The sequence below is a fragment of the Malaclemys terrapin genome, chromosome 3 (assembly GCF_027887155.1).
Source record: "Malaclemys terrapin pileata isolate rMalTer1 chromosome 3, rMalTer1.hap1, whole genome shotgun sequence".
NCBI classification, from domain to species: Eukaryota; Metazoa; Chordata; order Testudines; family Emydidae; genus Malaclemys; species Malaclemys terrapin.
This window is the reverse complement of record NC_071507.1, coordinates 89,304,591-89,329,610: the sequence shown is the minus strand read 5'-3', so window position 1 is coordinate 89,329,610 and position 25,020 is coordinate 89,304,591. Positions and strand designations below refer to the sequence as shown.

General features: G+C 41.0%; 1 protein-coding gene across 6 annotated transcripts in view; it reads right to left on the bottom strand.

Moving 5' to 3' along the window:
• Positions 1-20: 20 nt before the first annotated feature.
• The window catches only part of AGPAT4 (1-acylglycerol-3-phosphate O-acyltransferase 4), a 136,275-nt gene continuing 111,275 nt past the window's right edge, over positions 21-25,020 (bottom strand). For 4 of the 6 annotated variants that reach the window (XM_054021813.1, XM_054021811.1, XM_054021814.1 and 1 more), the window contains exons 6-9: positions 24,018-24,120; positions 21,303-21,378; positions 15,273-15,471; positions 21-2,800 (exon numbers count right to left, since the gene is read on the bottom strand). In XM_054021813.1, the coding sequence (XP_053877788.1) occupies positions 2,709-2,800; positions 15,273-15,471; positions 21,303-21,378; positions 24,018-24,120 (470 nt within the window). In that variant the 3' untranslated portion in view covers positions 21-2,708. Of the gene's footprint in view, positions 2,801-5,910; positions 5,955-11,601; positions 11,688-15,272; positions 15,472-21,302; positions 21,379-24,017; positions 24,121-25,020 lie in introns of all 6 variants that reach the window. The other 2 variants (XR_008444322.1, XM_054021815.1) reach the window with 2 other exon arrangements.

Sequence of the window (25,020 nt, the reverse complement as noted above, 5' to 3'; positions counted from 1 at the left end):
ATTCCCTGCATTTCAAAAGACAAGTTTTGCACTTAACTCTTTATTTTTTGTATAAACAAACTTCAGACTACTTTTGTTAAGGCCATTGTAAAACATACAGTTGCTCAAGGGAGGGGAAGTAAACACTGGTGTCTAACAAGACAATAGGTCATTCTTTTAATACAATAAACCAGTCTCTAATTTTGGCAAGTACCTTTTACAGGCATTCCAACAAAGCCACAAGCGGTACAATTCTGATTTCAGAAACAAGGGCAGGATAATCACTTAAATTTATGTAGAGCTTTGGAAGGTCCAATCCTACATTCCTTGTACATCCAAAATTCCCAGTTAAATCAGTGGGACTCCTGGGAGTGCATGGAATGAAAGACAGGATTTAAGTGCTTTAGCCTAATCTAAATTCTCTTTCAGAATAATTGGTATGTACTAAAACATTCCACAATCAAACATTTTTTCATATTAACATTAAAATAAATACAAGGGCTGTGTGCCTCTGACCTAATACACATTTGCTGTTCAGCAGCGAGCCCCAGTTGAAAAAGACACTCCCACTACTTTACCAAACCATACACTTTGTGCTCCAGTAAGATGGCTTGAACAGAGTTTTCCCTTGCTGCCCTCACTTTCAAAATGACAGGGACAGGCTGTGCAGCATTATGGGTGGTGCTTGTGAGTCTCCTTAATGTCATGCCATAGGGGGTTTCTGTACAGGACTGTATTGGGCTGTGCTTCTCCCTTGGTGGAGTGTTCCAGTTGGTACTGGGGCAAAAGCATGCCAGCAGCCTCTATTCTCAGTATCTCCACAGCAGTTACTCCATTTTATATGTAGAAAAGGCCTAAGGAAGCCTGCAGTCATGTGATCTTTGTACACCCAAAATTCACCTTCACTTCAGTGAATATTGTGAGCCTGGAAAGAATGCAAGCATAGACCCTATCCTTAGCAGTGAGTTTAAAAGACCCTGTCCCTATACTACTCAGAGCCATTCAAGGCTGTGGGGGCATGAAACCCTGAAGTCTTACCTATTATATAGACCAGTAAAGTGAGCAAAATCAATCTGCCTCAGACATTCAGATTCCTGCTTCAGACTGCACATTTTTCTAACAGCCATGAGTTTCAAACCCATTCCCTGCAACTGCCCCTCCACTAAGAAAGTAGCACTACCCCCACTCATATTACGATAGAAATATTCATCTCTGCTCTCTTAAAAGTAACATTTGAACTACTGAACAGCAAATACCTCATGCATGGAGTTCTTTGCATTGTTAGCCCTGTTTCTTTGAGTATTCCGCTGCACTCTTTTACCATCTGGTACAAATAAAACTGCTTGAGAGGCTTTCACCAGATTCCCTTTAGAAAGTATGTGTGGGGGGGGGGGGGATCTCAACAGTAAATGTCACTGTCTAATACAGATAGGAGCTGTGGCTTGGTGAAATGCACTATGCCCAAATCTAGGAGAAAAAAAGAGAATAGTGACCTTCAGGTATTCATTGGTTGCAAAAAACTTTTTAATCAGGAAATTTCCACAGGTTATGATGTTTAAAAACCAAGATGTCACAAAGGCAGCAGAGCTAGGATATAAAAGCAAGCCTAGCTTAATGAAGGACAGAATTCTTTCCAAAGGGCAAGGGCCTGGAATTACTACAGTCAGTAAGGTTGTCTCACTGGAAACTAGATCAACTCCATCGGGCTCTGAAATGCAAGGCATGCCTAGAAAAAAAATAAAACCTAAGGAAATCATCTAGCTTCAAGGTTATCTTAAGCTGCACCCTCTGAGGCTAAGTGTAGTTATTTCTCCGAAGAGACAAAAGCAAATGATTCCCTAACCTTGTTTTGTTGAAGGACATACAGATGTCTTTCTTTCCTACCACTGCATGAAGGCCTATATGTATAAGTATTTTATAAGCTAAAAATAAATTTACCTCTCCCAAACTGTAAACAGTATTCAGTCTAATCATTGCATACATCAGTGCTCTGAAGCTAATCCAAAACTGCTTAGCAATTTTAAGGAATGGTGATGTGCTAGGTACATTTGTCATGTCTAAACACCACACCCATGTTCAAAATTCCCTGGGCCAAATTCTACCACCAGTTCCATCACAAAGACCCCAATCTTGCAGGGTGTGCTGGAGGGACAGACCCTCATACTCAGTCCCATTCAAGTTAATGGGTGCAGGGACTGAGTGAATCTCATTGTACAATTAGGACCTCAAGTGGAATAGCTCTACTGAAACCTATTTTCTGCAGTGGGCCTGGTTCAATTTGACATTTCTCTAATTGAGCAAAGTATATTGAAACAACAGATTATGGTCATGAAACTGATAACATGATCTAGACATACAAAATTTCCATTTTAATTTTCTCATATAACCATTTACGATCCATTTCTTAGAGCATGTTGAGAAAAACTTGTATCCCCCCCCAGCCAACTGTTAATTCCCATGTGGACCTATAATATATCACTAGAGGTTTTTTCTTCCAAATGTAAGACACTTCATATGAAAACCAACAAACAAAAGGCCAACCTGTTTTGAAGAGGTGAGATGCAGAACACCCTTCAGCAAGTCTGAAATCTAGCCCCAGCCCCAAGGAAACAAAATGGGAGCACAAATTCAGATACGCCGCCCCCCCCCTTGAAAGAACATGATGTGCAAGTAAAGAGTTTTCAGAAGTTGCATTTGTTCCCTCTGTATTGAAGCAGTCTCTGGAGATATTACATTTGTTTCTGCTTGTTGTCATTGTTGCCGTAGGTAGAACCCTTATTAATTTCAGTCACCCCTATCATCCATCGAACACCAACAGAAGCTGGAGAGAGAAAAGAAAAAAAAATTACATAAAACTTGACTGCCACCAGGGAGCGATCATCATGTAAGCCACACGGAAAAGGTTTTAAAAGGCTTACAGCAGGCCTCACGTTACCTCATGTATTACCTTGTTGACAATAGTAATTATAAAGCACTTTTTAATCCATAGACCTCTGTGCTTTACAAAGGAAGGTAAGTTACAACTATTAACCCGATTTCACTGACTGGAAATCAGAGCCATGCAGTGCCTTGCCCCAGTTCAGCAGGAGCTGTGGAAATAGAACCCAGCCCTTGCAACCACTGGCCGTGCTTCAGTCCATACGACACTTTTGCATATCAGAACACTACTGCTGTTCCTGCACTAATGAGCGCCACAGTTACAAATGTACTAAGAACCAACCACATTTCAATAGTTAAAGTCCAATGTCCGCTTCAGTGTTCTCCATTTGAAGGAGTGAGTGTATTAATATGATCCATTTGCAATATTTGGACTAGAAAGGAATTTCGTTTCACAAAAACAGAGTGAACAGACGTATTTAAAGTGCATTGGAAACCCTCATTCCCTCACACTCACTAATAAATAAGCACACTGGGGTAACTTTGCTACATTTTTCAGCTAACATTGCGCCAGAATGTGTGGTGTAGGCTGGGTATCCCTTGTAGACTGATAATCTTTTCAATGCAGCCTTTGATAACCTTTCAGATGTGATCACTGCATCAGATAGCTCATTGTAGAAAGGGGAAATCGGTCTCTGAAAGGACAAGCTTAAAAAAGGTATTTAAGTGTCTAATGCTCAAGTGACAAAGGAGCACAAGCCTCAGTGCACGGCCATGGCACTTAGAGCCTGATCCAAAGCCTACTGCAATCATGGAACAATTCCTACTGATCTTTTGAAAAGCCCAGCCCCTGGTGTGGTTTTGGCTGAGAGTGAAGGGGGAAGACCCTACACGTTCTTCATATCCATTATTTTTCTATCATCATTTGCAATAGCATCACTAAATTCATGTTTATCACCACAAGAATTAACCCGGAACAAATTCCCCAAGTCCAAACATCCTGCACATGGTAGCAGAGGCCAGACTCTCAAGTGCTTTCTATCAGACCCTGGCCAGTACTGGGGCACCCTTCGGTGAGGGAGAGGTGGAATGGCAGCACCTACTGGCATGTAGTAGTAACCAGAGCTTCCCTGCACCCCTATCATTCTCCAGCTGTTTCAGCTCATTGGGGCCATTGGCAAGCAACATAACTTGCAGCAGCCTTTAAGTTGCTCTGGCTTATGCTTGCACACAGTAGCCCCAGGATACGGGGAGCATAAAGGTGAACTTTACAAGGCCATGTTTGCACCCTTGCGGTGCACTCCTTGGCCATAGCAGAGCAACTGGCCCATTATCTCAGAATGTAAAAGAAAACAGTCATACTTAACCGAACAGCTGTGTTTAAAGGGCCCTAAGTCAATGGGAGACCTTCTCGGGGTTGGTCCCATCAGATGCTGCAGTAGCAAGAAAAATGGAAGCTGAGGAAACTTTCCTGTGTTACTTTAATCACCGCCAGCTTTAAACAGTGATTTCTCCTCTTACAACATAATGGACTAACTCATGGGGGATCATTACTGCACATTTCCCTTTACGGGGATGATGAATGAGCCATTTGATACAGGTATCACATCTTCCCCACTGCCACAACATGCCAGCCAGGTGTAAAGAAACCCCCCCCCAACTTCCAACACAGTGCAGTAAAGGGAAAGCATTTGCAGAACAGGTTAAGGGTTCTTGATCCAGGGCCCTGAAAATGGCCCATCTGAAAAGATGATGGGATATGCATTATTAGGGAGGTATTGAATACAAACATATACACTTCACTTTGTCTCTTGGAAAGGAGTGTGCACTTGCTCCTGCTCCTGGATCACTGACCTAGAGGAGAGTTTTGCTATTTGCCTCCGTGGGAATAAGATCAGGGTCTTCGAAAATGGGACATATTGGTCAGAAATCCCCTAGATGGTTTATAACAGGAAGAAGCACAAATTGATTTGACAGTAGGTCAAAAATAGTCAACTAATTAATAACCTTATTCCCACTCCCCAAGCATAGGGATGGCAATTCAGCCCAGCCTTTACATGGTCACACAAGCCCCTCCTCCTTAGGATACTAAGAGGGGATATGATAGAGGTATAGAAAATCATGAGTGGTGTGGAGAAAGTGAATAAGGAAAAGTTATTTACTTGTTCCCATAATATAAGAACTAGGGGCCACCAAATGAAATTAATAGGCAGCAGGTTTCAAACAAATAAAACGAAGTTCTTCACACAGCACACAGTCAACCTGTGGAACTCCTTGCCTGAGGAGGTTGTGAAGGCTAGGACTATAACAGGGTTTAAAAGAGAACTAGATAAATTCATGGAGGTTAAGTCAAGTCCATTAATGGCTATTAGCTAGGTAGGGTAAGGAATGATGTCTCTAGCCTCTGTTTGTCAAAGGGTGAAGATGGATGGCAGGGGAGAGATCACTTGATCATTAGTTGTTAGGTTCACTCCCTCTGGAGCACCTGGCATTGGTCACTGTCAGTAGACAGGATATTGGGCTGACCCAGTACGGCCATTCTTATGTTCCCATTGAAAAGACTAGGGACAAGGTACAACAGGGGAGTCCTCACCCTTGGCCTGCTCCTGCAGCTATTTTGCAGGAGGAAATGCTCAAACTCCTGATTCCAGAATGACGGATATGATTCCATTTCCCCTCTCCAGCATCCAGGCAGTTGTTTGCATAAATCCCAAGAAAAAGGGATTTGCACTGTTATTCATCTGGAATCTTCTCTGGACACCTCCCCTCATTAAGATCATTCTAAGATAAATCATTAGCAGGTGTCTGTACATTTAATTAGTTCCTCTCATATCAGAAATGAACCTCAGAGCAAGGTGTGTTTTGTTTTTACTGAAAAGCACAGTTGGTAGCAAACTTATAGCACTAAGCCTATGAGAAGCATCACAAGGAGGAAAAGGCTTCTCTGACGAAAAGCTCAGCACTGCCAACCTATCCCGAACCAACCAGCCCAAGCATGAATAATTTCCTGAAGTCTTATGGGCAACCCTAGGGAGCTCAAACAATTTCACTTACTATAGTCAAGCCTTCATCAAGGTCTTTTAGCCACCAAGCAGAGTCTAGGAGAGAAGGAGAGACAGAGGAACAGAGAAAGAGAGAGAGACAGACTCATGCACAATTTATTAGCAATACATGCTCTCATGCTCGGTTAAGACCCAATCCAACACCCACTGAAGTCCATGGAAGGCTCCATAAATACGGATCAAGTTGCTTATGAATTAATGATTTTTGTACCAATCTGAAGAAAGAAATAGCTCAGCATTCTTTACTAAAGCATCAGCACATCCCTCACCAACCTGAGAAAATACAGCCAGCACGACCAAAACCAGTGGCTACCTCTTGTCCATATTACAGTCAAGGTCACTCAACTAACTGTACTGATGGGGAGTAATTAAAAATAACCAGTCTCTTCTTTGCTGGAAGTATTCCCTGACTGGTTTGCCCAAGTAGGCAAGACAGGGCCAACAATGGTTCACAAGAGTTGCGCATTTGAAACATAGCTGAGTAAAGTAAAATCCTTTTGTTGAAAAAGACACATGGAAAAGTCAGAAGGGAGCATTTTGCCTACAGGGTCGATTTCTAAATTGAGACGGAAGAAAAAAATAAGGTACAACAGAGATTTTTCCAAATCTCTTCAAGAGAGGAATCTATAGGCTGGAAATAAGCTTGCAAGACACCTTCATGTAGGAAAGCATTAAAAGACGAGATTAGAAAGTGCAGACCTTTCCAGCTAACCTCAGTAGTTGGAAAGACTGTAAAGTCATTGATTACAGACAAAAATAGGAAAATACCTGGACATGTACAAGCACCACGATGATAGTGACTATGGATTCAAAGGGAAGGTCAGAATTAACTAATTCCTTTCAATCACAGTTTGAATTTCCAAGGATGAAGCCACAGATGATCTACCTGAACCTTCAAAACAGGTTTCATCTGTGGAAGGATGTTGTAGTTGGATCAGGTGAATGACATGTAAGACTGCTTTTTCCCCAGCTTCCCCCCAACGCACCATGTAACCGTATTCTATATTGATTTACACCTCCACTGACGTAATGGAGCGTAAGTCATGGATAATTTGGCCCATTGCACTTCACCTTACCAATCTGTAAAAAAGACCAACAATAAATAATAATATACCTGGCTGGGGTGTAGTGAGATTCACTGATTATATGGGATACGCTTTGAGCTGCTTGGATGAAAGGCTACGTTAGGCCAAAGTATTTCCTTCTAAAATGTTGTATATAGAGTGTGCTAAGGGTAAAACGTTACAGGAGCAAAAATCACAAGAGAAGGGCTGGTGGAATGAAACCTCCAGTCCCACCTCCTCCTGCTCCCTTTCAGACAGCTATTGCCCACAGTGAGATCCGTGGTCCTCAGTGATGCTGTTGTATATTTCTGCACAGCAGAACATGGCAGGGAAGGGAGAAGCTGCCTCGAGGTGGCCTCACTTGTGCAGAGGCAGGCCGCACTCTCACTCTGACTGGAAAAAGCAGGTAACACAATGAGGACTCGGTTCAACCAAACACAAAATGGCAACAATGATTTTGGCTTCAAATGGTCAAGAGCTGGGAAACAGAGTAGGACACGTGAGCTGGGATAATGACAGACAGAAACTCAAATCATCACCGTGGTGTCTGGCAACAAAAAAGAGGAAATCAGCATGTGGAGCTGTATAAACAGAACATAAATCAGGGCCATTGTTATAGCAACCAAGCAAACTACTTCCTGGGGCTTTTACAGGGTTGTGGGTGCAGTGCTGTACCTGCTACAGGAAGGCTACTGCAGAATTGAAGAAGGTACAGTAGAGGGGAGTTAGAAGGATGACAGGGCTGGACAGGGGTGAGGTTGTCATGCTTAAGAGTATTAAGAATTGCTCAGTTCTCAGGTTTATGTGGAGGGGATGGATCCCAAAAGCTGCCTAGGGAGAGTGGAGGGGACAGAAAGGAAAAGAAATAATAGCCCAGCACTTGAACCTTTGAAGGCAACGCCACATGGACAGAGGCTTGTATTTAATCCCCAAAGGCCAGATTCTCTTTACTGAAGTTCTCAACCTGAGCCCAGTAGCAAATGGAGTAAAAGGGTTTTGTCCAAAAACTCTATTCAAGTTTGGGGCATGGAAGGTCCAGCACCAGGAGCATGCAGAGACAGGCTGCAGCTGCTACTGCAGCACTGCCTATGGACTGGGGTTAGAAAATCCCAGTTCCTGACACACACATAGCTTTGCTCCCAGTTCCTCCACCCACTATAAACTATGGATATGGTGCGAAGGGAGCGCAGTCACTTACACTTTACCCTCTTCATGCAAGGAACGAGTTGCTTTAAGATCTAAAATGTCCATTTAAGCAGGTACAGGATTTGAGCCTGAGTTCTCACCTCAGGCAAAACTCGGAAGGACTTTTGACAGAATAAGGAATGGAAGCCTGGGCTCAAAGAGTTCGTCAATGCGATGAGAACCTGACAAAGGCAGCAATACGTGGTACAACCACCGTGGTATTATAACAAATCCATGGTAACCTACAGCTGCACAGTTGGCCCCCGTCCCCATTCTCCTCCCCAAGGGGGACTTGAAATTTCATGGCTAGAATGGTATTAGGTAGAAACTTCCCCTATGGAACATCTCTCATCCCCTCCTCTGAAGCACCTCAAACTTGCCATTTTCTGAGACAGACAGGACATGGGACTAGATGGACCCCTGGTCTGATTCAATAAGGAGATTTCTCGGTTCTTAAGTTTGATTTTACAAATATTTTATCTAAGATTTGGACTTTTCCCCTCTATACTATATTCTGTAGTCCCTCCCCCCCCCCCCCCCGCCCAACTCTGAGAGACACTTAAAAATAATTCTACAAAAAAGAACCTTGACATTCCAAACTCCTATCCATTTGTCATGATGTGCATTCATGGGGGGGGGGGGGGGGGGAGGGGGGAGGGGAGAATTACATTTGTGCCTTTTTTTTTTTTTTTTTTTTTTTTTTTTTAATACCATTCACACATTGTAAGATTATTCTTCACATTTCTCTTAAATTTCCACTTACAGTGGGAGTGCTCTAGACAACCAGGGGAAAAAAAGATGCAATTCTGATGTTCTAAGATATGCTTTTGTGAACCACAGCAACCAGAATTTAAACAGAGCCCACAGTTCAATGTGCTGCACTCTCAGAAAAGGATTCTCTAACAGAGCTCTCAACCACAAGTACAAACTCTCTGGCATTCTCTGAACTCTGTTGTAGCTTATAATAGAACACTGGTTTTTGAGTCAATTCAAAACTACAAGCATAAGTTACAATAACATTAAAAGGCATGGCCTTAGACTCAAATATTTGCAATACTATTCAAAGGTAACACTTGAAATCAACTTTTCTCTCTCTCTTATATCTTATGTTTCAAGGAGAGGTGGGATATGGTGTTTTTATTGTTCTCCTGCAGAACATTTTTATTGACTTACTACGCTCCTGTGAAAAAGAAAATTGCTAACTTGGGTATTTCCAACCTTGCTGTGACTCAGCCAGGTTTAAGGTTATAATAATAATAAAAACCAACAACAGCTGCAATGATAGGAACACATGCGATCGTTAAAGAAGGGGAAGGAGTAACCAGGCTGTGACTGCTATGGTGTCATTCCAGCCTTTCTAATTTGCCATGAAAGTTTCAGTTATCTCAGAAGATGACAGAGGGGAAGCCTATGGCTGGTTGGTCCCCAGGAAACCAATTACACACAAATACGATGAAAACCAGGACAAGATTGCCCCAGAGCAGTGTTAAGGAAGGAGCTGGGCTCCGACTGGTTGGCTCCGGCCCCAAACCAGTTGAGCAATTTATAGGACTATTAGGGACTTGCTCTCTGATTGGCAGGGTGCTGGCCAGTGAAACTATTCACAGGGATTGAAAAGCTTGTCAGTCTGAGCCAATTCTGTGAGCTTTGCTCTATGCAATTGGTTTTAGTCCTAAGAAGAGTCTCAGTACAGATCCTATTTAGTAATATACAGGATTTAAAAATATGTTAATTTCCTCCCATATGAGTTAATTCCTGGAGTTGCCTCAGCATAACTGTTGCTGTAAGCAACATGTCAGTACATTCTCTGTAGGTATAGGGAAGTTCCATATTTATTTTACAATACATCTGTAAGGCATATAGCTAACATAACGGACATATATGCAACAGCATTTGAACAACCAAAGGTGCTTCATCAAGATTTCCACTTGGTCTAGTCCTGAATAGTATAAAAAAAGATGAACACATACAGAAATCAGGGAGTTGAAGAAGGGCAACTTTTTCAAAGCTGTGTGGCTAAGTTGCATGCGCAAAACATGCAGCTACACATGCGGAAAGTGAAACTACACACACAGATTTCATTCGGTCACAAATTAATTGCTTCTGCAGACTCTAGAAGGTTTTTAAATTTACTGACAATACTAGGGGCCCATTCTGCCCTCAGTTATACTCGGGACAACACCAGTTTTGCCACATAGAACAGTTTATTTTAACCTTTTAAACCCTGTTACAGTCCATATTGGGAGCTGTTAGGAGTTATGTCAGTAGGGATCCACTCCTGTTTCCACTGCAGCCAATGGTAGCAGGTCCCGTGACAGCACTCGCACACGTATAATAGAAACATACACAAGCTCATGCAGATTTTAAAGAGATCTCATTATTACTCATGCTCGTTTTGAATTGTATAATTCTCTTGCCTGTAAAAGATACTCTATGGTCTGGAGCCATGTCAGAAAGCCCAAATGTTATGTTTTTAGCATTAGACATTTAAGAGCTATTTCCCCCTTAAAACCCAAGACCAATCCTTTATTTTCCTGCATATGAAATCAACATTCCCCTTTGAAAAACAGTTGACAGCTTCTTTATTAACAAAAAGAGTATACTTTGGGTATAACAAGAACTGTTCTCTTCCATACCAAGTGTAGAAATCCAGAACATGACCCAGTCCTGTGTTCTGTCTGGGGTCAATAACCACATGAACTTCTTCAATGGGAGTTCTTCCAATAGAGCTACCAGAATTTGGTTTAATCAGCCCTCATTTCTTGTTCTAACTCCACTAAGTAGAAGTACCATAGGAATTAAGTATAAAATTTTCAATAGTGCCTTAGTAATTTAGGAGCTTAAGTCTCACCAAAAGTCAATGGGACTTAGGCTCCTAGTCACCTTTGAAAATACAATGTAGGTATTTTGGGATTCTAAGTCACTTAGATGCTTGCTCTTTGGGACAGGGACTCCCATAAAAAGAATACCAAGATCATTTATTTCATTATTATTTTTGTGTAACACAGTGAGAGGGGATGGCTCAGCATTCACAGTATGGAATTATAAATCCCACTTGGGGCTTGAAGAGTTCAAGCTGAACTGATGTAGTTAAATATAGTCCAGTTCTCTATTGCTCCCATCTAACCAAGATAATTATAGTATTCTAGTCTACTATAATATTATTGCTCCGATTTAACCATAAAGTCAGCCATTTCTCTTATACGATTCTTTTCTTCAAAACACCAAGTGCTGAGATTGCAAGCAAATATTTTTATTACTCTATAATATGATTGGTCAGAGTGTCTGGAAGAGAAAGAGGGAAGGTCTGAAACAGAATTCAGGATTACAGGCAAGAGAAGCACTCAAATACCTCATCTCTTTCCCCTCACCGGATGCTTGCTCATATCAGCTCTCTTACCTTGAGCCCGTTATAACAGAAAGACATGACAAACCTGGCTCTGAAATTTCTGCTTTGACAGAGTGCAGTAAATCTATGATCATATTATGGACTCGGGTGGTCCAGAATCAGGAAGCTTATCTGTGAAATATGGGACACAGAACAATCATAAACAAAAATACACCTGTGTATACTGGATGCCACCTTTTGATCTAAAGTATTTTCATTAGTAGAATGGAAGAACGAACTGCATCCTAGGATGAAATATACTAGCAATTTTAAAAGTCTATTATAGCATTAGGCTATGAACAATGGTTAATTGCCTTCAGTACATTCCACTAACCCCCGTTTACAATAATACAAGCTTCCTTTGGCTGAGATATGTTAATTCAGCTGGGCACTAGATCTGACTCACATTGCTAATGAAGGCAGAGAGGCTAAGGCTGTGCAAATGTAGTATGGATGTATTACATGCTGGATCTGCCAAACAAACAGCTCTACTTGGTGCAGAGAGTCATGAGATTTAATGTAGTTTTGTATTGTTCTACCATCATCAAATTTTGGCAAAAAACAAAAACAACCCCTACTATTTAGCTATTGTAAAAGATAGGGGCCCACAGCCATGTGATGTTAGGGAACCTCTCCACAGAAGCAACTGTAGCAAGTTCATAGCAGAGATCCTCAATACACAGAAAACAGGACAGTTTTCCCAAGACAGTTACTGGAGTTCTGCTATTGGCTACAACAGTTTGTGTGACCAGATGAGCTAAAATTGAGGTGTCCCAGCAGAATGTGACTGAAGATGTTGCCAATTAAAGATAAAATACATAGGTTAGAATTTGTAGGGAAAAGCGTAGCCCTGTAAATTAAACAAAAGTAACTGACTATAGGCTACAACGCCTCCAATTTTATTTTTAAAGGCTCAGTATTCTTTTACTCCTGTCCCTTTCTGAACCCTTCAATTTAAATGAGCTTGCTGTTTCCTAATGACCCATGAAGCCTCCACCTTTTGGGGCTCAGATGTGGCCCAGGATCTTTTGGGCATCTCAACAGCACTATGAACCCATCCCACCCCAAACCAATTGATACTATGTTTCAACATGCTATGGGATTTTTCCCTCCTCACAATAAACACAGTGGTTACAAGCTGTCATTAATTATCTGTTAAGCTCCAAGTCTGGGATATTCAAAGGAACCTAAGGGAATCAGTCACTCAGCTCTCACTGAATTTCAATAACACTGGGTTCCTAACTCCTCTGACTTTCAGGTTTCTTTTAACATTAAAACACAGAGGAGTGCAAAGTTGCTGTGAAGCATAATAGGTTCTCTCATCCCTGTTGAAGGTTAAACCCTGCAGCATCACACAAAATGTGACCGACAGGCACTTACTAGCAACGAGTACGGTATGCAACAATTCATTAATCTTGCTAGCGTCACTACATCCCTCAACCACATCTCAATGTCCTGCGAGCCTGCTCACTTGCTTTGGCTGCAGCAAACGGTTATAGATTACTTTTTCAAGCAGCCAAAGTAGAGACCTAAGAACCAGTCCTGTGGATGAGCATCACATTCAAACAGAGACGTCTCAGTAGCCTGCTTATTAAACTAGCCTATTAAACTGTTGGAACCAGCAAAGTGCTCTAGTGAGGATGAGGCAGGAAAGAAAAACCAAAAGGCTTCTTTTGTATTTGCAGTACCATAATCAGCTTTCATAGAATATCAGGGTTGGAAGGGATCTCAGGAGGTCATCCAACCCCCTGCTCAAAGCAGGCCCAATCCCCAACTAAATCATCCCAGTTAGGGCTTTGTCAAGCCTGACCTTAAAAACCTATAAGGAAGGAGATTCCACCACCACCCTAGGTAACCCATTCCAGTGCTTCACCACCCTCCTAGTGAAAAAGTTTTTCCTAATATCCAGCCTAGACCTCCCACACTGCAACTTGAGACCGTTACTCCTTGTTCTGTCATCTGGCACCACTGAGAACAGTCTAGATCCATCCTCTTTGGAACCCCCTTTCAGGTAGTTGAAAGCAGCTATCAAATCCTCCCTCATTCTTCTCTGCTGCAGACAAAACAATCCCAGTTCCCTCAGCCTCTCCTCATAAGTCAGTCAAATAGAGGGGAATGATCACATCCCTCGATCTGCTGGCTTTCTTTGGTCCCTTCCTCCCTTATTGTTCAGGGAGAAAAGATGATGTAGTAGTTAAGGCATAGGCTTCACCTTGGTCACTCGACTTAGACCCAGATTTTTAAAGGTATATAGGTGCTTAACTCCCATTGATTTCAGTAGCAATTAGGTGCTTAAATACCTTTAAAACCCTGTTTTAATCTTTCTGTGCCTCAGTTCCCCATCTGTAAAATGGAGCTAGTAGCACTTTCCTACCTCACCGGGGCATTGCAAGGGTAAATGTATTAATGATTGTGAGGAGCTCAAATACAATGTAATGGGGGTAATATAAGTACCTCATATAGATAGTAGAATGGTGTCAAATGCCTTAGGCTATAACCTACTGCAAAGGACTACACAACACCATCCACCTAGACAATAACCCCTCTTGATTGGAGTGTCAAGTCCCCTCCAGGATGAAGGAATGCTTAATGTGGCTCTGCCTCTCTTTTCTTAGACTCATCCCTCCCTCTTCACCTCCCTCCCCCCTTTGAGCAGTTGACTGAACATGGATGTCTTTCTACAAGAGAAGCCCTAGTTCCAACCACAAGTTATTGGATTACTGCAGGAACCACGGTGTGTCATACAAAAGGCAGACTGGATGGCCACAGTGGGCCGTTCTGGCCTTAAAAGTCCATGAATCTATAAACATTTGCATTTCTTTGGACCTGATGTAAAACTCCAAGACCAGGAGAAGGTATTTGCAATAGTTAGTGTCATAACAACAGAATGAATGAACATTAAATTCCTCTCCTGGGCTTTCATGATGTCCCCAAGCCCACACTCTACAGGAATACTCATTTGTGTATGACAGGGCTCTGTAGCATAGACATCAAGCAAGACTAAACAATGACATTTTCACATGGTGTGTTACAACCTCACAGCCACCAACAAATAATCTTCAGCCACAAGAATGGGGTGGGGCAGGAAGGAACACGCTCGGAGTGCTGATTATCAATCTATTCCATTGATTGTTCAGTGCCGGTAGGGCCAATCAAACTGGTTTAAATGAAAAAGCAATTCAATCATTTTCCCAAACTCTGGAGTTTTGTGTAAGTATGAACAAAAGATTTCACTTTAGCTCCCCTCCTCTCCATTTCCTTACCCAGTTCAGGACTGGAAGTTCAGAAACTTGATTTTGCTGAGAAATTTCCAGCTCAATTTTGCAGACTCCAGAAAGCCAGACAGTTCAGAGAAGCAACATTTGGGGATTCACTCATTATTTTAAGGTACAGTGCAGCTGTGAGCACATCCACTAACCCAAACCCCCAGTTCTCTCACATGCACTGGAACAGCATTGCTTCTGGACTGGTCTGGCTACAGCACAAATTTTAAATCTACACCCACATTTTTACACTAGCAACTGAATTGTGGGTGTAAGTCTGGAGACCTGCACCCTAATTACCTGATTGTAAGTGCAAATATACACCAGGAAATTACATCTGCTTTGCATCTGGAAATTCATTAGGCAAGTGCAAATAGTACCTACCAAAAAAATGAAAGATGAGCCTTTGCCCTTTTAAAGAGCTATTCCTAGAAGTGATCTTCAAACAACTTACCCACAATGATGACAAAAGCAAAACTAGCCAGCGTCAGTGATGATCCACTGCTGACCATGTTGATAAGCAGCTGGAATAAAGGATATAGCAGCAAGAAGGCCCAGAAAAGCCAGTTCAAAAGAGTCCATGGCCGCCGAGGTGGCACTATGGGAGTAGCTGGATAGCTTCCTGTTCTGTAGTATTCTTCTTGAAAGGCATCCTATTAGAACAAAGAAACGTCACTCTTTAACCATGGCATCCATGAGTAGCTTAAGTTTGTTAAAAATATTACATCAAGTCCTGAAGCATTAAGGCAGCCTGATGCAAGTGAAGGGATTCAGCAAAAAACTCTATTGAGAATATTAAAAAAAAATCTATTAACATAGCAAACATTTACTGAAATTTGTTTTGGTAATTTGTGTTTCCACATTTCAGGATGATTCCTGTCAGTGGTTCTCATTAAAGCATGTTGATTAGCAATCATTCAACACTGTCACATTTGTGCATCTCTTTCCATTTCATTAATTGAAGGGCCCAGTTCAGCACTCTTCACTCAGTCAAAACTCCCACTGAAATCTAGTTTTACCTGTGTCCGGAGTGCTGGATAGGACTCTTCATAGATGTAAGGGCAGAAGGGACCATCATAATCTCCTAGACTGACCTCCTACATATCACAGGCCATAGGACTCACCTGAGCCGATTCCTGTGGGAACTGGAGCAGCGTTTCTCAAAATGGGATCCACAAGGGTACTCTAGGGAGCCCGTGGGCCACACTGATCAACTCCTCTGCCTCCCTCCCAGCACCTCCTGTACACTGGGAACAGCTGTTCAGCAGCATACAGGAGGCGCTGGGAGGGAGAGGATCAAGGCGTGGAAAAGGGGGGGATGCGAGTGGGGCCTGGGGCTGAGCAGGGAACTTGGGGGTCTGTGAAAAATTTTAAACCAGAATGGGAGTTCTTGGGTTTCTAAAGTTTGAGAACCACTGAACTAGAGCATATAGTTTAGAAAAAACATCCAATCTGAATGTAAAGATTTCCAGTGACAGAGAATCTACCACAAACCTTGGTAAATTGTTCCAATGGTTAATTACCCTCACTGTTAAAAATGTGCATCTTATTTCTAGACTGATTTTACACACACACACACACACACACACACACACACACACACACACACCCCAACTGATTCCTTAAGATTATCTTTGTTAAACTAAAAAAAATAAAAATAAAAAAAAAAAACTAAACTCCTGGAGTCCATCACTCTAAGGCATGTTTTCCAATCTTTTAATCATTCTTGTCACTCTTCTCTGAGCCCTCTTCAATGAATTAAAAACAAACATTAACATTAAAAACTGCTTAACTGATAGGTCTCAAAATATAATTGTACATGGGGAATTATCAAGTGGGTGTGTTTCTAGTGGCGTCCCACAGAGATTGGTTCTTGGCCCTATGCTATTTAAAAGTTTTGTCAATGAACTGGAAGACAACATAAAATCATTTCTGATAAAGTTTGAGGTGACAAATATTGGTGAAGGGATAATTAATGAACAGGACAAGTCACTGGTACAGAGTGATCTGGTTTGCTTAACTGGGTTCAAGCAAACAATGTGTTTTAATATGGCTAAAAGTAAAGTCATACATCTAGGAACAACTAATGTAGGCTGGGGGGATTGTACTTTGAGAAGCAATGGCTCTGAAAAGAACTTGGGGGTTAGGGTGGATAATCAGCTAAACATGAGCTTTCAATGCAACACTATGGCCAAAAGGGCTAATGTGATCCTTTGATGCCTGAATAGGGGAATATCTAGTAGAAGTAGGGAAGTTGTATTACCTGTTTGGCACTGGTACAACCACTACTGAAATATTTTACTTGCATCTGAAGAAGTGAGGTTCTTACCCACGAAAGCTTATGCTCCCTATACTTCTGTTAGTCTTAAAGGTGCCACAGGACCCTCTGTTGCTTTTTACTGAAATATTGTGTCCCATTCTGGCATCCCTTACTGGTCTCTTTCTGTCAGCTACCAGCAAAATCCACATGCGTACTTATGTTCTTTTAAATTGTGTAGATTTAATTCTACATGGATGGACACAATTGATTTCAGGAGAGTCACTCCTGATTTATACCAGTGAGAAAGATAAGGAATGGGCTCCGGGCATCTAAAATATCAAAAATATTTATCTTGCTCCTTTTATTATCCCAAAATGTATTTTCCACTATGACCTTCAGATGCTGGTGTCATTAATACAATATAGTATATTTAACACAAGTAACTTTACCCCATGAAAAGTCAATCTGAATGAACTGAAATTTATTTAAATAATCACAATTTTGTGTACAATGAAATTATGAACCCAACCCCCTTGAAAGAGCTGAATACCCTCAATTTCAACTGAAATCAATGACTCCAGGGTGTTCAGTACTTCCCAGGAGACACTCAGCAGGATCAACTGCTAAATTTTGAATTACATGAGTTTTGTTGCACTATCTGCTTTCCTTTTATTTCCAGTTGCTAAAGTGCTTTAGGTGATTGTTTTTACATCAGAACAGAAATGCTAATGTTTCTCCTGAAGCCTATGACAACTGCCTCCTGAATAATGAATGGGACAGATGTATATATAGAGTCACCAAATCTGGGCTGTTTCAGACCAAGGCGGGATTTGAAGGTGGCAAGTTCCGAAGTCTGAATCCTCTTTGGATTAGTCAGAAATAAAAAAATAAAAAACACCACCACATATCCGAATCTTTTTATACATATATAAATATATAAAGATGCACGTTGCTAACTCCACCATTAATCTCCATGGCAATTTGCCATCGATCTTCTTGCCAAATTGTGTTGTGGGAGCACGTTCACGAAGAACTGGGGTAAGACCAATAAATTCAACATCCACCTGTGTCTATGCCACATGCACTCTGGTGTTCAGAGGCTGAAAGGCCATTGCATTAATTCTCTGTGCCACCTAGTCCATTAGCAAAATATGCCATATCCATGGCAGAGATGAAATTTTTCTACTCCAGAAGAACCAACTCTACAAACTTGATTAACAGATTGCTCCACTATGCAAATGTGTCCCATGGACTGAATTACTGTCTCCATCTCCTAGTTATGAAAGTTGAAGTTGGAAAAAATCAAATGTTTTACTAGAGCTCAATAATATGAACATATTTTCATCTGACCTACACTCAACACCCCATTTGTTCAGATAATTGGGCTGCCACAGCTGCCGTCTATTTGTTTAACCCCTCAGTTAATTTACCCAGGAAATAGGAAAGCATAATCAATCACTCTTGTAGAACAGAATGTGTGCCATCCACAGGAGCATATAGGGGAAGGAGCAAAAGAAGGTCAGAACAATAAAAAGGCCATTTTGAAGCACACTCCTTTGTTTTGGTAGAGGAAAGTTTCTCTGGTTTCAGTGCGTTTGTTGAGAGTTAAAATTGTGTTTGTGCTCACTGAAAGTGGAGTGTTTGCTATGGAAAAGAAACTTTATGCAGATTGTCATGTTGCCAACTCACAGCATCCAAAAAGCAAGAGTCAGCACCCAAAATTGTGGTTTTAAAAAAAATAGTTTATGTCAGGGTTCCTTTGATCTGCATTTTGTGTTGCAGCGGTGACCCTAACAGCATCCCAATGCTCACTGGTATGGGTAGTGACTTTCAGCTGGCCTGACCAGTTGTATGTACTCAAACTCACTAAGGTCATAACCCGTATCTAAAAGGTGTTGTGTAAAGTATCAATAGAAAGCTAATAGCACACTGATCATTAATATTGGTACACTGTGTATGTGTGGAGAACAAATTCAACATAATTTCCAAGACATTTGTAATTTTATCAGTGTTTCTGCTAGGAATAAGTGGTATTTGTTTCCATTACCAGGGCCATTTATCTGCAAAGGCTGTGTTTGTTAGGTTTGCTATAATGGCTAAAACAGGAAATTAACCAAACTGAAATGGAAAGCACCCCTGTATTTACACTCTACACACTACTGTAATAATCTTTGTACAAAATATGCTTTGGGAGGTATCATTTGAAAACTAATATCTTGATCATCAATATCATCAGGGAGAAATGTATGAAGCAACATTATACATAAAATCATGAATTCCCCCTATATGATATAGTTAGCACATGTTCAAACTCACATTGCCCTGAGTAGGCAAAAGTTGTTAAACAGGTCTATCCTAAACAAAGGAGTGTGTGTTTACCTCAATTTACATACAAGTAGTCAACAGAGTCCTTGAGTCAGAAAGGGCGGAAATGACAAGACACAAGGCAAATCTGCATTTCAGCATACACAGGGGAGCAGAAAGAGCCTGGAGCCACCGTCACCACCAAACTCCACAGTTTGAATAAATTTTGTTTAGAGGGGCAAGTCCCAGAAAAATCTACTTCAGAGGGAAAACCACCCCAAGGCATCTCTCCACAGAATCATAGAAGTGTAGGACTGGAAGGGTCCTTGAGAGGTCATCTAGTCCAGTCCCCTGCACTCAGGGCAGGATTCCCCTCAGACCAAGGAAGAATTGGCTGCACAGAGCTGCATATTCTTCCTTCCTATACTTAATGGAATATTAGGATTTATAACTAACTGGGTGTAGCCCAGTGTATATTAGGGAGAAAAAATTATACCGTATACCCAGCCTATTTGTGAACCTAGTACAGGATATTTTTAGACTGTTTACTGGCATTGCCTGAACATTAGCCTGTAAGAAAGAGATCAATAAGGTATTTGATAAGTAATACAAAGGCTGTGATGGGGAGACAGAAGTAGGGGAGAAACTGGAAAGCAATAATCACCATCTGGTTCAGTTCAAGCGTTCTACTGTTAATTGACTAGATATTGTCTTGGGGACAGAAATTCTAGGGAAGAAGCCACATTGGTAGAGAGTAGTAACAAGTGGCATGTTAGTTACCTGTGAAAGGACCATGTGTATTCACTTTATACCTTCCACAAGGTCATAATAAAGAAGGTGACTTCATATCCTTATTGTAGAAATATACCATTTATGTCCCCCCAAACCATGCCTCAGTACCATGACTTGGGAACCGGAGATGGGAGCGGGAGGGAGCCCAAAGACAAAGCTGACAGAACTGTCTCTACAAGATCTTGAAAGTAAAATCTATACTGTATGTCCATATTAATAAGCTGCTTAAAGGGGTTATGGATGAAGCCAAGAACGGGGCTAGAACTTAACCAGTTCAGGAAAAATGTCCTTACACAAACAGTTTGAATACAGAAACACAGTAGGTGGTATAGCAGGTGGCTTAGTATTCCATGGATATGTTGAACATAGAACAGGTCTTGGCAGGCCCCACAGCCATCTCTGGGTCTGAAAAGTCCTATATTATTATACAATCTAAAGATGTCACTCATACATTTCCTGGCTAATCAGGCTAGACCCACATTCCTTGCACATTGACTGAAATGGGAGTTTTGGGTGTGTAACTAATAGCCCTGCAAAACATTGCCTTCTATGTTTCTAGACTAGGAAAACCCAGAAGCTGAGCAGTTCTGTCACTCTAAAGATGCCACACTCAAGTAGCAGAAAGACACTGACATACCTATTTTTTAAAATCATTAAAATGTCCGAAGTTAAAATGTGTTTTTTTAAAATGTATTCGTCTCCTACACAGCCTGTAGCAGAGATAGGTGCTCAGCCCATTCTGCTAAAATTACTTTTATGACTCTGTTAAAAAAAAAAAAAAAAAAAAAAAAAAATCCCAAATTCACAAGGAGTGGGAATATTGAATCTTCCATCTGCAGTGTAACCTCATAATTGATTCTCTCTGGGTTTCTTGCATACAGCACTTTTAAATGCCTTCTCCATGATTCAGAGGCAGCTACCATTTTGTATTCCTCTGTTCTCTCATTGAAACTTTACTTATGTTCTTTTAATATAAAATAAAGGTGATTCTGATTGATTGACAGTATAAGGCTGCTTTTTGTGTATGGAAAAACCAAACCCTGCCCTACTAAAAAGCCCTGCTGCAGTATACAGGATAATATTAATGTAAATTTATCACCATCTAGTGGTTCCAAACAATAAACCAACCTTTTCTTGATAGAGTTTGTGAAGCCACTTAGAACATTCCTGTTCGTCTTCTGGGACTTCCTCTAATGGAATCCGTCTGCAAACAGTAAAGAAGAGATAGCAAAGAAAAAGTACATCACATTCACATTGTTTAATGTGGTGCTTAAAACTGCAATCTAATTAAAATACTACTCATTTACTTTACTAATTATTTTTTTCTTTTAGTTCTGCCTTTTGAGATACAAATCCTGGACATAGTGATGGGTAGTTTCAAGTGTAAGAGCCATATATAGTCTTTAGCAATATCTGGAGCTAGAGATACACTGTAAAAATTGCAGCTCAATGAAGACCTCTTCCAGGTAATATGATGGTTTGCATTTTTGTATTTCTAAATAAAAGTTTCAAATAGGTTAACTTCCTACACCTCACAGATTAAGTCATCCCAAAATTTTGTTTAACAACTGAGCACTCAGAGGTAAAACTTGTTTCACTTTGCAATTAGGGTCAATCACATTTAGTGCTTTTGGAACAGTTATTCCCAATGCTTAAAATGGCTTTATAAAACATTTGCTTTATTACAATTGTAATTTACCAGTAAGAAAAGGAGATACCACAAGGACTTGACAATGTTCACTTCTAGAACAGTACCCAGAGCACCTGCTAACCTAAAGCACTAGTGAAAATTTTAAAATCGTATCTCTCATAAATCACCACCACCAGAAATGCATGTCCTGTGTGTTTGGAAAGCTGCAGTTTTTTGGGCTTTTGAATGGCTGCTTCATACCATTACAAGTCCCAGCAATTCACAAGATACCAGATATTAGAAAAAACATCCTGATTAACATAATTCCTGTCCCCCCAAAACTCCAATTCTCCCATCTTGAGAACTGCTACAAATAGAAACTAATACTTTTTTCACTATTGGCAAGCTGGAGTGCAGGTTCTCAGTGGAAAACATTCTTTTTCCTCTAGAAATCCATGAGACAGCAGCTGTTAGAGTGATATGATAATTTAAGTGGTCATCAGAATCTTAAAAATGCAAATTGTTTCATGATCAGCAAGACCTTGAAACACTTTGCTGGGCAAATATGATGCTTCCAGGATCAAACTTATCCGTGTTGGTCCTGAAGCAGTGACCAGAAAGGAAAAGTTTAGTGCCCAATCCTGCGCTTACTTCAGGATCTACACAGGAAGTTCAATGGGGCGGAGGAACAGTGGACTGGTGAGGACCATGTACAGCAAATCTATGTTCCCAGAGCCACCGTGCAGGATGATTCAGGGCTCGCAGAATGGAGAGAAGGGAGGCATGCAGGGAGGTACATGTCCTACTTTAGAAGGATTGTTGAACACCTATGGTTAGAACAAGCTGCTCATTTGTGAGCAGTATATGAGCCGGCCACCTGACCACATTCTTCAGGCAGCACACAGGGATTCTAAGGTGTGCTAATGGGTATGGTAGCAACCTCTCCCCTCCAGTTCTCTCAAGAGTTTGTTGCTAATTTTCCACTGGCAGTGTGTGGATACTCAGGGGTGTGTATATACAGTGGCTTCCTATTAGATCTAGTTGAAAAATTCTGAAGGAAAAAAATTGTGCTACAAGTGCCATTAAAAACATGAAATGCATAGCAGGGTACCTATCACCTGATGTTCTGTGCTCATGAAAGTAAACCCCAAAATACAAACAAAGGAGCATTAGTCAATTTAATTAACACAACATTTACATTCACGGGGATTCCAGCTACAGATGGAAGCTGGGGGAGGGATAGCTCAGTGGTTTGAGCATTGGCCTGCTAAACCCAGGGTTATGAGTTCAGTCCTTGAGGGTGCCACTTGGGGATCTGGGGCAAAATCAGTACTTGGTCCTGCTAGTGAAGGCAGGGGGCTGGACTCAATGACCTTTCAAGGTCCCTTCCAGTTCTAGAAGATGGGATGGGATTGCAGCCAGGAACTCAGATTCTGCTGCTTGGAAGCTGCATCTGAATCAGCACATCTCCTTCCTTTTGTGGGCAGTGCTGTAGGTTTCCCAGTACAGCAGGGATTACAACATTATACTTCCACTTCTGGTGGACTTTCTAGCTTCAGTGGCCTGCCACCGAGATTCTGCTGGTGGAACCTAGACTGTGAATAAGGCCCTATATATTATCACACCTCTGCAGAGTGATAGCAGATTATGGGACCTTGCTGGTTGGTAGAGAAATCCAGGACATGGAGTCCAGGTATTTTTTAGTGTAACTTGTTTTATTTACATTATCTGTACTAGTACCTACACAGAAGTGGTCACACAAAACACAGGCCGACCCCTCTTTCAGGATCTCACCCAAAACAACAATGGCATGTCCACTGGTAGCAACTAACTAGACACAATTCTTGGGGCAGACAGACTAAGGCAATGGGCAAACTCTTCCACAGCTTACAAAAGCCCCCCCAAAATGAAAGTGCATCACCAGATAAACAATCCAGGATTTCATCAAAGACTAAACAATGCTCTCATGCTAAGGGAAAAAAAAACAAAAACAAAAAAACTTGTAAAACTATGTGTAACAGTGCACTCTGGAGACTCCTACCATATAGTGACACAATTAGAAAAAAACACAGCTATAGATGTTCACCTGAGCTCCTTTGAAGAAAGTTTTACACCGATTTGTTATCAATTACCTGCAAGAAAAACCATTCCCCTGCTTGTTAGTAAAGTGCACACCACTATATATGGAAAAACCATGAGTACAGATAACTTGCCTTACATATAAATCTGCATGGTATTTCTTCCCATTTAAAACTCCCAGCAAAGTTGGATTCTCATTATTTCTAAAATTGAGCGTAGAATCATACACAGCTGAAACTACAAGGGAAAAAAAAAAAGCTGTTTTACTGTTTGTAAAATCAATTTTCAAAGTTAATAGGGTGGTCTAGGTTATAATTAAGGTGCATTTGAAATGACATTTCATGAGCAATTTCAATTTTCCATATTCATTCTCTCTCAGGCAGTGGGGAAATTTAAACATATAGCCTCCAGCAGCAGCTGACAATAGTTAAAGTTGTAAGCAATGTCAAGATGACATGGACAATTCAAATACACATTAGTACAAGCAGGGCATCTAAGCATGTTTTTCAAGACCAATACCAACACAATTTACTTTTAAAAGGCTTATCTTTTTTTCCCCTATGATGAACAGGTGGATGGGTGAGAGAGGGGGGGAAAAAAAAAGAAACAAAACTAGAAGTGATTAATACAAGAATGAGAGGACACCCAAGGAAATTGAATGGTAAATTTAAAACTGATAAAAGAAAATATATTTTTGCATAAAGAGAATAGTTGAAGTCACTGCTACAAGATACTGAGGTCAAAAGCATAACAGGATTTAAAAAATAAATTAGTCATTTAAGTGACTAACATCCACAGCTGATCTAGAAAGCATAAAGGTTTATCTGGGATATAAACCCTCTTGCTTGACAATATAAAAGGTTAGGAACAAACTTTCCCCACAGTTTTTGCATCCATTATGGGGGTCTTGCATCCTCTTCTGAAGCATTAGATACAAGCCACTGTCAGAGACAGGATACCAATTTAAACTCACTACAGGCTGATCTAATCTGGCAATTCCTACATAGGCACATGACTAAAATGAGAATCATTGGGATATGCATATCCCAGAACTAAAACTACAGCCAAACTCTCAACAACTAGGGAATAAAACTTTCTGTAATTCATGAGATGGCCTGAATATTCCCCAGCAACAAT